The following is a 14,580-nucleotide window of genomic DNA, read 5'->3' as shown; positions in this document are numbered from 1 at the left end:
TTTCATTGGTACGTAGGTACGTTTTATATTATTTGCATGTTCGGTCTCCACAAAGCCGAGCCCTTATTTTAATTACGAGGCCGCCGCGCCGTCGGCGTCAAATGTCATTTTAACTGTCGACCATTTTGTTTTTTGCTCCCGTGCTTTTTCTGCGCGAGCGGTCATAAAATTTGTTATTAATACAGTAAAATTTCGGATTAGGTGGTATTAAATTCGAAACAAAGCAAGAATTTAATTGGTAATTCGTGTCCCACTGCGATATTTGTTCGTTGCAGCAATATGCTTTTATTGGTTTTGGTTATAAAACGGATTGAGCCAGTCTTCTGTTTTGTGGAGGGTGCTTTTAAATCAATTAAACACCGATTCTTTTTGTTTAATTATTTTATAATTCACAAATTACTTTTTTTTATTTTATACTCATTGCTACATTTTATTTTCCAGAAATTAAACTCGGACATTTAAATTAAAACCAGTTTATTTACTTTTTAGATAAGTACCATATGTGTACTATATACAATACTTAAAAATAATCGATATATAGATTAAAAATCCAGATAAAATACAATATTGTAGAAAATGATAATTCCCATTACAGGTATAGGTAAAGAAAGATAAATTATAATTGTGGCTATCATACCTAGATAAGTACCCATATTTGCCTTATAATCTAACTTAAATTGGACGACTATTTACATCATTGCAACTATCCTTATTATTTATACACGAAAAATATTTATACTGTGGACCAACGGTAGACAAAGACATTCTCCCGCGAATCTTATCTTTAATTGAGATTTATTTGAAGATATATAACTATAAATAGATAGTTCTTTAGCACCTATCTAAGAGTAAATATGTATTTACTCTTGTTTTAGAATAATTAATACTTAAAAAATAAAACATAATAAATATTACACTTAAAAAACGATAATGCAATGCCACTGATCTACAGTATGTATCGGTTATAGAATATTCTCGTTCAATAAAATATGTACAAAGGACCACACTTTTACAGCTTTTTTATAATGAAACTGATTTCTAAAGTCATCGAAGGTGATAGAATATCAAGGCAAATGCAATCTTCTCAAAAACCCTAATTATTTTTTGATATTTATTAAAATTTATTATAAAAATTTCACTTCAAACTTTGTACAAATTTCAATTTCTTTATTACAACTAATAATACCTTGCTTAGCATTATATATTATGTACATGCCGTTAATACTTTATATTTTTTTTATTTCAATATTTACATTAATAATTTCATCATTACATTACATATGAGTTTCGAAAAAGGCTAAAATTTCACATAAATTGAATTTTTTTTAAACTTATCTTCCACATATTGCGTTTGTTTAATATTATGGAAATATTTTTAGAGAAAAATATTTACGTCTATCAATGCATTCACAATCCCAATAGATTTTTCGTATTAACCGCGTCATTACAAAATTAGTTATTGAATGTTTTTTAACACACTGCTTTACATGGAATCGTGATTATTATTATTCTTAATTGCAATTACTTTACCGGTATGGATTAAATAATAAGCAATTTACGGCACAAAATACAGACAAACTGAATTCAACATCATAGTCACAATGCAAATATGTTGCCCTAATTTTTTGATACTTATTTTGAATAATGTTTTTTAACATATTAAGCTACTCTGTTTTTTTTTTAATTTCGTCTACATTTTGCGCAATTGTTACGGCCAAACATCTATGAGCAGAGATAACAACTTGCTTTTCATTTTAATATCTATTAAAATACATTTTAAATTATTATTTATTTATTAATAAGCCGTAACAGGCTTTATCACCTTTTGCCCATCACTTACAACAATAGTCACTTCATATAAAAGGAGTCTATATTATCTCAAGCACAACACATCCTTGGTCTCGGGTTTATCTCCAACACTTAATGTAACGTAGCTCAGTCTGCGATTTGTTTCAAAAATACAATGAAACGAACGTAAGGATCGCATCGATGTTTTTATACTTTATTCAATTATACTTTTATTTATAGAAATGTTTCTTATTACAGGAGGTGAGATTAATTACTTCCATCGATACCTCGCCGCTCACCGCAGGTGTGTCAGCGCGGCGCGTACGTCGGTCACAAGGCGTGCGCGTGCGCGTGGTGCGGCGCGGGCGGCCCGTGCGCGTGCGGCAGCGCGTGCGGCGCGCTCGCCGCGTGCTGCCGGCCCTGCGGGGACAATATTGTTAACTTGACAATAATAGTTAGCTTCTTCTGACCGAACTTCAGCTACAGATAACATAGTGCAGGCATGTATGCACTTTCTAGTCCCTCACTCATATAGTCCGATGGAAAGCAATCCTTCAGGAGAGAGATCAAAACGGAAGCAAAATGTACTGTCACGGGTACGGGAGTACCCTCGTTGTACCCAGACAGACAGTGAAACTAACAAGATGGGAAGGGTAAGAAATCCTCGTTTGATTGAATCCTTTGAACATTGTAACAAAATTAAAAAAGCCTATCACATTGTAAAAGATATGATACGTACTTGGAGATACACATAATAATCATATGGCTGGTGTAACGGCCAACATCTCTGAGGAGGTACAGGGTACAGCGGTGGTACAGGGTACAGGGTGCCCCCGAGTTTGTTGCGCAAGATTCGACTGATGCTGGACACTGAGGGCACGTTGTATTTATCACAGACTCCGTCCGCCAGTAGTCTATCCCTTATCTCCCACGCGAATATTCCCGGATCTTTAGCTTTCAGTTGCTTTATGTAGGACACAACCTGAAAATAAAAAATAAATGTGTATAATTTTATTTTAGTAAGCCGGCAGAAGCTCTCATCTGTCAACACAGGCAATGATGATACGAATAGGATTGTATCAATTCTGGAATGTTCCTAATGTTGTTGATATGGTACAATAATAGAGCTAAGATGTAATTATTGTACACTAATTTTTTATCATATTTAAAATTAAAAAAAAACCACAATATTTCTTTCGTTTGTTCTTTTTGAGTCAGAGTTTGAGGTATTATATATTACAATTATATTATTATAATCTTTTACGAACCGACAGTAATTACTTCTTTGACTATCGATAATTAAGTGTAACGCTTCTACATTGAATAAAGAAAATTAAAATTTAACAGTAATGTCTTTGTAATTAAATTGACTGATTAATCCTCTAACATCCTCTGGCACCTTCTAGACAAGCGCGCTCCACCTTAGACTGTATCATCACTTTCCATCAGGTGTGATAACAGTCAAACGCTAGTCTATATATTAAAAAAAACCTTCAAGTTGGCGATTAACGATCAAATCAAGTCACATCAAATTCTTTAATCAAGTAGACTTAGTAGAATCTATCTAGAAGAATCGGCAAGAAACTCAGTAGTTTCGATTTACTTAAGCTTATTATGACTCTGAGTAAAATAACGGAAGTTTAGATATTGATGCGTGGGTGGCATTATATATCATATGATTTAAGTAAATACGTTTATTTAATATTATAGCTACATAGATAGAAATTAATCTTAGGTTTATTTATTAACAGCTGTCAAACCTTAGGTGTGGTGACTCGAGGCTTGGAGCCACCGATGGCGCCGGGTAAAATGGAGCCAGTCTCGTGGTATCGAGCTAGAATCTTCGACACGCAGCCGTGTGACACGCGCAGCTGTCGACTGATATCACAGGGCCTGAAGAAGAAAATAATATTAAAACTATGCCTGATGTGATTATGCCCTTCTTACCGATTGCAGTGACGGCGGCCATTGTCAACGGTGACAACGGTGGCTTTATGCTTTTTCCGAGGCACCAGAATGTATTTCGACTTTGATTATATTCATTTTAAAGACTTGTGATTGGACAACTCGATAAGAAAACTCATATATAGTGTAGTTAAAGTATATTATATATTAACGGGGATTTTGTAAACAAGTTCATAATATCGGGTGTATGAAACAAAACTGGGCGCAGCTAGTATAACATATTTATATAGATAAATTTAAAAAATACCCTCAATTTGTTACAGTTACATAAAATTCCAATTAAATTGACTATACAACCTATTCTTTAATGCTGTCATACCTACATGATGACAGCATTAAAGAATTAAAAAATAAATTATTTTAAAGAAGAAATTATTTTAAAAGGATTCTAAAAAATGGTCCAATTTTAATATGCACATTGAGATCAATAAGATTTTTAGTAAATTATAAATATAAAATTCTGTTATCCGCCATTTTATTTGAAACATCAATTAGAGAGAACGACGTCACACCTCAGTATCTATAACCGTTTCTCTTGAACAGTTGTTGTATTTACGCGTTTCAAAATAAATTTTGCATCATTTAATTAGTTGAGTCGTTGGTTATTCGCGTTTTTGTGAAGAAAATAAAACATCCAAGATCTAAAATGATGGAACAAGGTTTTGTTAAGGCAAATTCCTCTAATTTTCTCAGGATTTGTTGATGTTAGGAGAGTTTTTTTTATCAAATAAAGACTTTTGCTTATCTGAATTTCGAAATGTAAGAACATCCTTGTAAGTATATTTATATTTATCTTTAGTGTTATCGTATGTTTTTTTCTGTTAGCTATATAGTGTTACTCGCATATGAAGTTGCCCTGAATATAAAAGCCCTAATATTTTTACCAGTAAGAACTTTTAAGACAATATTTCATTAAGCTCCACTAGTACTGAGTTTGTGAATTAACATATTTACGAATACTTCTATAAATCTAAATATATCATAAATATATAATTAATCTTTATTAATCTCCGCCTCAATTTGCAATTTCTTCAAAATGCTCCGAAACCATACTATCTTTTAATTGCTTTTCACATTCTTCAAGAACCATCATCTTTCGTTCCTTACTTATATATGGTCGTTCTGCTTCTGTAGATTGTTCTTCGATTTGGTTGGCATTCGAATGTATTTTTACACAGAGGGACCGCACACCACTTGTAAACTTTGGAATTCATTTTTAGCCTTAGGAAATACGCAATGCTTTCTGCCTTTCTTTGTTGAGTATAGACACAATATATGTCGTTTACTGAGGCGTGACGTCACGTCCAGGCGCCATGACACCTGCGAGTGTTTTCGAGCGAAATTCAAAATAGGTAAATGAAAATGCATTTATTTGCGTAAACAGTTAGTTTATTACTGAAATAAAATTATTTTCAGTAATAGTAGACGTGTAACAACATTATAGAAGATTATTTCAAAATCAGACATCATGCCTATTATTTAAAGTAAGTAAATTGAAACATTACCTGATGCCCAACTGTGCCAATTCCACGATTCTTAACCTCACGGCGTTAGGCAGAGGTCTGCCATTGACGAAGACGCCACCAAGCTGGTTGACTTCCCCGTACTGTTGCGAGCCTGGACCCATGCCAGGATTACTCATCGCCGCCGCATTTGGATCTAACGGCAAGAAAAATAGAATTATGCTACTAAGCTTCTAAAATTATTTCTACATATATTTTTTTAAGATACAATGTTTTGTCTAGTTATTATATACAGACCTCGTACTCGGCCGCGAAGGAAAACATCGTGAGGCACCTGCATAGAAAACGTGAATTAGCTCTAAGCCTTCTCCTTAATGCCTTTGACCAGCACGTCTGTTGTTATACAACAGCCTGTTAATGTCCCACTTCTGAGCTAAGGCCTCCTCTCTCATTTGAGGAGAACGTTTGGAGCTTCTTCCTTTACGCTGCTCCAATGCAGGTTGGTCGATACACATGTGGAAGAATATAATTCGTGACGTTTTCCTTCACCGTCGCGCACGAGCTGAATTATAGCAGCTTTGAACCCGCGATCATTGTATGGTTCACGAGTTCTAACGTCTGCTATCAACTTATTAGTAAATTTTAAAATTGATAAATATAAAAACAAAAATATAAATATTTGGAATTTAAGCATTTCAACTTAGGCACTGAGTTATAAGATGTTGACTTAAATATCACACTCCTTACAACAATTACTTTTTCTTGTATTAAAAAATTAGTTATTATTAAATTATGAATAAAGTAGATTCTTTGACATATATCGGAACCGAAGTCACAGTACATAAAATATAGTTTTATTTTTTCTTTCCAACCACAAAGAACACATAGTACTTACAGTTCGTAAGTATGTCTAGTAAATTTCAATTGGTAATGTAAGTCTTTTGAGATTGATTGAGCCAACTGCATAATAATTAAATACAAGCTAATCATAGAATGAGATAACTTACTCTTTTCAATAATTAGCGACAATTAATTGCTTTTATCAAACATATCCGCACATATCATCATTATTTATTACAGCTGATAAATATTCGATAAATTTTAATTGCTCTGGTGACTCAAAGTCAAGTCCATATAATAGCACTACATACACCTCGGTGGAAATGGAGACTGATTACTTTTCCGGCCTCAACGATAATATAATATTTTATTCCGAGGAGTAAGTGAACTTTCAGGTTACATCAATATCATTGTGAATGTCACGAACTGAACGATTCGTGTAGGTAATATGTCACTATGTATTCATAACTCAAATTCTCACCCATATGCTCGCTGACGTCACAGGCACGCCGGCGAGCCCTCTGTAACACGACACCGACCTCCAACGTGACATTGTGGCCAATTTTAACAATTTCGTATAGTATTTCGTATATTTCGTATAGTTTTAATCACGTTTTCAGCTCATAGTTGTTTCTTTTTAAGTTGCTTTGAGAGAAATAAAATGTTTTAGCTATATATATATATATAGCTAATATATATATATATATATATATATATATATATATATATATATATATATATATATATATATATTATTAACAGACGATAAACAGGCAGACACGCAGATCATGGTCATTTTTGCGAATAATTTTCAGCTTTAGAAAATTTAGAAAGTTTTAGGTATTCTAGGCCGACAAATTATACAATATAAAATATAGATAATATTATATTAGGTTTTTTTTATACAATAGGAAGGCGGACGAGCATATGGACCACCTGATAGTAAGTGGTCACCAAACGCCCTTAGACATTGGCATTGTAAGAAATGTCAACCATCGCTTACATAGCCAATGCGCCACCAACCTTAGGAACTAAGATTTTATGTCCCTTGTGCCTGTAATTACACTGGCTCAATCACCCTTCAAACTGGAACACAACAATATCAAGTATTGTTGTTTTGCGGTAGAATATCTGATGAGTGGGTGGTACCTACCCAGACGAGCTTGCACAAAGCCCTACCACCAGTAATTCCTCAAGTATAATTTGTAATTGAAAAAAAGAGGTTTTGTTAAAATAATTTTAGGCGATATTGCAAATTGTCGAGTATATCAATTTTAAAAAAAACAACAAATAGCGTACATGTCGTTAATGTAGCTCGCTCAGGGACTAATCTGATCATAATTATGATTTGCTCCGCAATACATTTTTAAACCACCCGACTAAAAGAAAATGTTCAATTTATTTGGAAAATAAATAACGAATGGCGTGCAGGCCACACCTCTGTTGCCCCGGAGCCTCCAGGCTTCGAAAACCCTGTATAATAAATAATCTTTGATTCTTTACGTTCAGAACATTCGTGAAGACAACACAACAGGCGATCAATTAAAATCAGTCCATACGATCTATTTCGAACGCATATTTCTCGTTCCTTTGTATTTCTGTTAAAGACATAGAACAGAAATGGTATTAGAGCATCTAAAGATCTCTTGTCTGTCGTGCGTATAGTCTTATTTATCTTTAATTACTTATAAATTTTAATCGGATTGATTTATGTATATTTTATCATTGTAGTACAAATTTTAATTACATATCTCTTATCTAAATCATAATAATTTTTACTTTGACAATTTTAATTTGGAAACGATGTCAAAGTTACTTAATTCCTATTTATATAGTGTTATTAACTTTGTAATTTATAATAATAAATAATAAATATCCTGGGACATTTTTTAAATACGGCCATCTGATCCCAAATTGAGCTTGTACAAAGCTTGTGCTATGGAAACTAGACAACTGATATACTACATATACTACTTTTCTTTTATAAATACATACTTATATAGATAATTACACCCAGACTCAGGACAAACAGACATGTTCATGCACACAAATGTCTGTCCTGGGTGGGAATCGAACCCACAACCTTCGGCGTGAAAGGCAAGTATAAGGTTCGTCTGTTTATTAACTGTCGAATAAGAGCAAACACTGTGCTGCTGATTCTTCTCGATAAAAATCATATTTGATAGCCTTTAAGAGTACTTAAATAAGATATATTTTGATCTGATCTGGTAAAAAATGGGTAATGACAAATGAGAAAAGATAGATACAAATTACAGCCTATCTACGTCTCTTATACTACGTCTGGCATATATACGAAATATATATGCCAGAACACGTATGCCATCTTCAATTTCTCTGTTCTACCAGTACAGATATGCAGTGGGTGCGACAAGTAATTTGCAGCGAGCTACACATTGTCCTCACTTTGTCACTTTGTCAAGTCCTGCTGAAAAATGTTTCAGTAATTAGCAATGCTTGTGTCGCTGCGACTTGAAACTCATTACACTCATTTATTTAATGGTTTTGTTGTTTAACGCCCAACAAAACTATCATCAAGATAAAAACATGACTATTTGAAAAACAAAAAATAATCAAATTAGGGATTTACGTAAGTACTCCTTATAATATTCGTTTCAATAACTATAATTTAAATCAGTTTTATTATGTCATGTAGGTACAGACTAGCAAAGCCATCTGATGGTAATTGCTGACTACTGCCCATAGATTGGCACTGTGAGAAATATTAGTCACCCCTTACATCGACCATGTCCATTTTCCCTTAATGTTAATTTTCCTGGTGCCTATAATATACTGGCTCACTCACCTTTCGAACAGAAAGACGTGTACGTATTGCTGTTTAGTGGTGGAATGTATGATGAGTGGGCGGGACAAAGCCTCCACTACCAAGTGAAAGTTTTTAAATGCAAATTGAACATATGTTCGTGTTAGTAGCAAACAAATTTGTTCTGCTTTAACTCGCACTTACTATAAAAATATTAATTATAAATATAATAATAATAATAATAATAATAATATCCTGGGACATTTTTCACACACGGCCATCTGATCCCAAATTAAGCTTTTACAAAGCTTGTGCTATGAAAACCAGAAAACTGATATACTACATATACTATTTTTCTTTTGTAAATACATACTTATATAGATAATTACACCCAGACTCAGGACAAACAGACATGTTCATGCACACAAATGTCCGTCCTGGGTGGGAATCGAACCCACAACCGTCGGCGTGAAAGGCAAGCATCCACCAAGCACGCTAACTGGCAGAAATAGAAATGAACTATAATATAATAAAAAACTATAATATAATATAAATCAGAACTATAAATGCATTAATTTTTAATGAGTGCGTACAAATAACAGTAAGTATACATATGAAGTATGCTATGTTAGCTTGATAAAATAATCATGTTTTAATATCAAATAAGTGTTGAGCATTTCGTAAAGAATAGCCGTGCCTATTAAAATAAGTTTGCATTATGAAAATAATGTAATAAATTATAATTTGTATTGTTGTTATATTTACTACAAAACATGTAATTTTGCTGGTATTTTTATATTGTATATTTAAATATTTCGTATTTTTGTTAGTTGTAGCTCTATTTTGACTACCGGTTTCGGTGAATATTATATTATTATTAGTCTGTTGAGCACTTGATATAATTTCTCATTTTTGTGTTTTAAAAGTAAGAACGGCAATCATCATTGAGCTGTGAAACAAGCTGGTTGTTAACACTGTTGATAAAATCGTTAAGACGAAGAAGAGTGTTTGAATTAAACTTTAAATCGACAAACTTAAAATTTTTAACAATTTAATGTTTTACATTAGAGATAAAGTTTCAAAAATGTTATCTTAGCCAAAAGTTGTGATATCAAAACGTATCAACGGGTTTTCAAATAGGTGGTTACGAGGTACCTAAATCTTAACCGATGATCGTGGGTTCAAACCCGGGCAAGCACCACTGAATTTTCATGTGCTTAATTTGTGTTTATAATTCATTTAGTGCTTAACGGTGAAGGAAAACATCGTGAAGAAACCTGCATGTGTCTAATTTCATTGAAATTCTACCACATGTGTATTCTACCAACCCGCATTGGAGCAGCGTGGTGGAATAAGCTCCAAACCTTCTCCTCAAAAGGGAGAGGAGGCCTTAGCCCAGCAGTGGGACATTAACAGGCTGTTACTGATACTGAGGTAAATAAATATCTACTAGACTGTTATTTTAAGATATTATAATTAAAAAAAACGTCTATAATCGCTATGAAAATTATTAGAAATATAGAAAATAATTATCCGTAGACTTTACTTAATGTTAATGTCAGAACTATTAAATATACTATAAATAAAGTATGTAATTTGAACAGAATGGTTTAAAGTCAATCCCTCTGACATAATTTGACACCTGTCACACATCTACAGATACACTTTTGACAGCTGTCATTTATAATATGAGAAGTTCGTGTTGTTTTAAAAAAATACCGAATCCAAGAATGTTCATTAGATAACATTTTACTACATACCACTTACCACAATAATCTCAATCTTATTGTAATATAGAGCGTAAAATTAAATGGTTATAATGAACATAAAAACCCGATTGGCAAGTTGTTAGAAATAGACTCCAAACGACCCAAGGAGAACAACCAAATTGGTACTAGGATTGTTTATGGAAAGTCTTACATAATTTGTTTAACGCACATATATATTAGTAAAAATATGATAGATGAGCGTTAATATATTTTTAATCCTTCGACAAAGCAATTTGTTATATTTTAAAAACAACGAGTTTCGAATCGTATGTGTATTGCGCCTTCCGCGATGTTTATTAACATCTGGTTACTAAATATATTTTTCTATTTCATGTAAAAAAACTAGATATCTTATAAAATATTTAAATTACGCATAAGCGATAAAAACCTAGCTATCTTCTTTTTGTATTGGTTTAAATATTATGCACTAATTACATCTCTTTCACACGACACGCACGTTTCTTAACGTTCGTTGCCTCTACCATAAATTTAGCACATGAGATACCAGTAGTTCTCCTGATGTAAACCTGTGACCTTCTTAAAGTTCGCCGACTTTTTAACAATATTTTTAGAAAATAACTCACAAATAGTTTTAATTTATCAAACAATAATGTCGTCTTCTGGAAGTATAATAACGCAGTGTTTTTTATTAATTTTGGTGCATTGGTTATGGTCAGTAAAGTGGTCTTGGTTGGCGTTACACACGTGTGCTCATGCGCAAACCGCGCCCCGCCTCCCGCCTCGGTCGCACATGAAACGCCGCGCCGGCGCTATAGTTTTTGCAAATTTACTTTACCAAAACCGCACGCTATGGACGTCTGTCATTTAAATTGTGTAATTAAAAAAATATATATATGTAAAGAGTCAGATGTGTCGTGGTAAAAATTTTGCAACAAAAACACACGACGAGACAGATTATATATATATATATATATATATATATATATATATATATATATATATATATATAATTATGACACGTTTGTTTCATCCCATGATCACCATCCAGCCAGACTTCACTCTCTGCTGGGCGTAGGCCTCCTCATATCGATCCCTTCGCTTGATTCATTTAGTCGTTCATCATCAAAACTCTAATTACCATATTTTAGTTCTCGAGTTAAAAAATACTACTTTCAACGGAAATATTGAGGAGCAGCAGCACCCTTCTTAGTGTATAGTATAGTTCTCCAAATCCATTCTTAGCGCGTTTCTACGTTATTAGATAGTGTTACATGCACTCTGCAACGTAATTCTGTAAGAACTCACGTTGTATCTCAGTCGCGTATGTTGAAAATTAACACAAGGACAATTTATTTTAATATATTTAACTTTGTCGCTAATAACATATATTCAACAATCTTGTTCACAAGTTCAAACATTACAAACAACGAGAATGTTGCACCACAACATTAGACGTTACAGTTAGGGGTTAAATGCGCCCCGCCCACGTGCGCTTGCGCAGGTTCCTTGAAGCTCGACATCAAAGCAGCCACCGGCATCGTCAGCGCGGGCGGTCACTTGATGACTCTGTAGTTGAATCGACATTTACTGACTACCATTCGCTATTATATCGCCCAAATGATCACGGGCTACGCATCTTAAATAAGAAGTAGTTAATGTTCATTTTTTTACATTTGTAACTATAATTTTGATCTTGTACTTAAGGCTATCTTCTATAATACAATTATCGACCGTATTCGTTTAATTAAATGTAAGTTTACTAATAATCTGTAAAATAAATAATGACTTAATAATCTTTTGTCCTTGTTTTTTCTCTAAATAATATTAGATTTTCTCTTTTTGCAACAATTAGAAATAAACGTTTACGTAAAATGTTTGTTAAACTAAATAAATTTATTATGTGCAACGTTCAGATAATTGCAACAAAGTAGTTAAAAAATAATCAAAGAAATGTCGTATGTGTGTCGTCGCCAAAAACAACGGAAAGAGGCGTGGAAGCAACCGAAATAAACTTAGCGCGAGTTGAAACAAGTTCCGAGGTAAGATTTCAAGCAGCTTAAATTATGATTTGATATATTTATGAATACAAATATAAGATATAGCTTCTGGGTTCACTGGCAAGGACTATTGCTTATACGGTCAGGCTGCGTGTAACGATAGAATTCATCTTAATTTCTTTAAAGTAACAGTGTGATTATAACGATAAAGGCGCTTGAGTTAGCCTGGAATTTAAACAAACTTGGATAATTAAATATTATCACGGAAAACAAGCCAAGCCGAACCAAACCATTTATCCTGTGTACTCTGGTCTTACGAAATTGTCGTTCCATCGGATTATAGAGCGAGGGAATAGAGAGTACTTGTGCACTATGTCCAGCGCAATTGACTAGCCTCTGTTGAGATGATCGCTGATAAGTCAGGAGGACAATATCGCCATTAGAAACTATTGGTTTCGAATAAGAAACGCAACATCAATGCAAATCCGCAAACTCGCTTAGTAAAATTTTGAAGTTATGGAATAATTCAATTTGAATTTAAGGTAAAAATAAAAGATTTTCAAATTATATTTTAATGTATTTAATACGAGAGTGTATCCAATTCTTTTCCACGGCACCTGCGCCGGCGCCGATGCGCTACTAATTTTAACGCGCTTACTTTGTTTAAATGTGACCATATTTAAAAATACTGAATTGAAGCGAGATTTTATTATAATTAAACAATACCTTGAGTTTTATTATCGCAGTACTAAATATAAAAATCAAATTATTGCAGAAATTTAATTTAATTATTTACATCTTTGTTACACTAAACATATCGTAAGGCTACATGCACGTGTTGAATGATGTTCTGCTACAATTACAGTGTACGTATATCTATAGTCCCGTACTATAGCTCAGTAGGGAACTCTATAAACTCCAGCAAGCTCTATCTTACCTTCTCCTCAAAAAGAGATAGGAGGCCTCAGCCCAGCAGAGGGACATTCACAGGCTGTTACTGCTACTGTACTTTAATTTATAATAGGTATTTAAAAACCACTATGAAATCCACTAAAATGCGTTCAGAAAGCAATATAATAAGTTATTTCTCAATTAAATGTTTTTCTATCTCCATACCTATGTTTTTATTTAAAAAAACACATGCGAATCTAACTCGGTCTTAAATTTTTCACAACCTTACAGAAAATAATATGATACAGTATTTTATATATAAGTATTCATATTTAGCTCCGACTCGCGATTTTACCCGCGTTAATTTTGTATTATATATAATATAAATATTTACGTAAATTTCTAAAGAAACAAAGACTAAACGGTAGGCGGTAGTAGCGGTAAAAAAATTACAAATATTTACATTTTTAATTTTGCTAATATTAAGTTATTTTAAGCAGACAGACAGAAACTTCTAAGTATTTATTTTTATATATATTTTAAGTGATCAAGACACCCGTGACATACATTTAACAAGGATTTAAAAGCTAGCTTACACGAGACAAGTAACATATGAAACAGTGTAAATACTTTCATTAGAAACCGATTTTATTTATACGTGATGTCATTAACGCACAAGAAATTCCACGACCACGCTTTCACTGCGAGAATAAAGTAAATGATACGAATTGTACATCATATTTCAGGAACGCGGACGAAATCAATTTAAATGAACCATTGAACCCTTTGTTCCTCTGAAAACAACTGCATTTCAAACGAGAAATGTAATATATTGCGTGCGATATTAAGCTTGTGAAGTCGACGGTATTAATGAGTGTTACATTCGCCGAAAACACTAGTAACTGTCAACGGTAAAACGTCAAAGGCGAATCGTAAATTACACGCAAAGAAAGATATTTCCCGCCTTATAATATTCCGTCTCTGTCTAACTCGGGAGTTCAGCGATGATGCTATCTCCTTTCGAAACCAATTAGTGCAGACTCAAAGAAACCGATTCAAAGAGTCGATTTAATGTGTGTAGTGTTGGAAGCTGGATCGATAGTTTGTGTTTGATAGAATTAAGT

General features: G+C 33.2%; 1 protein-coding gene across 4 annotated transcripts in view; it reads right to left on the bottom strand.

Annotated features, from left to right (window-relative positions):
- Positions 1-477: 477 nt before the first annotated feature.
- The window catches only part of LOC126775838 (paired box protein Pax-1), a 32,117-nt gene continuing 18,014 nt past the window's right edge, over positions 478-14,580 (bottom strand). For 2 of the 4 annotated variants that reach the window (XM_050497965.1, XM_050497966.1), the window contains exons 2-5: positions 5,259-5,412; positions 3,549-3,681; positions 2,528-2,770; positions 478-2,208 (exon numbers count right to left, since the gene is read on the bottom strand). In XM_050497965.1, coding sequence (XP_050353922.1) covers positions 2,119-2,208; positions 2,528-2,770; positions 3,549-3,681; positions 5,259-5,412 — 620 coding nt within the window. In that variant the 3' untranslated portion in view covers positions 478-2,118. Of the gene's footprint in view, positions 2,209-2,527; positions 2,771-3,548; positions 3,682-5,258; positions 5,413-5,513; positions 5,533-6,537; positions 6,587-14,580 lie in introns of those variants that run through there. The other 2 variants (XM_050497967.1, XM_050497969.1) reach the window with 2 other exon arrangements.

Source organism: Nymphalis io, chromosome 19, assembly GCF_905147045.1.
Source record: "Nymphalis io chromosome 19, ilAglIoxx1.1, whole genome shotgun sequence".
Lineage (NCBI taxonomy): Eukaryota > Metazoa > Arthropoda > Insecta > Lepidoptera > Nymphalidae > Nymphalis > Nymphalis io.
The sequence above is the reverse complement of the archived record's forward strand: the minus strand, read 5'-3'. Positions and strand labels throughout refer to the sequence as shown.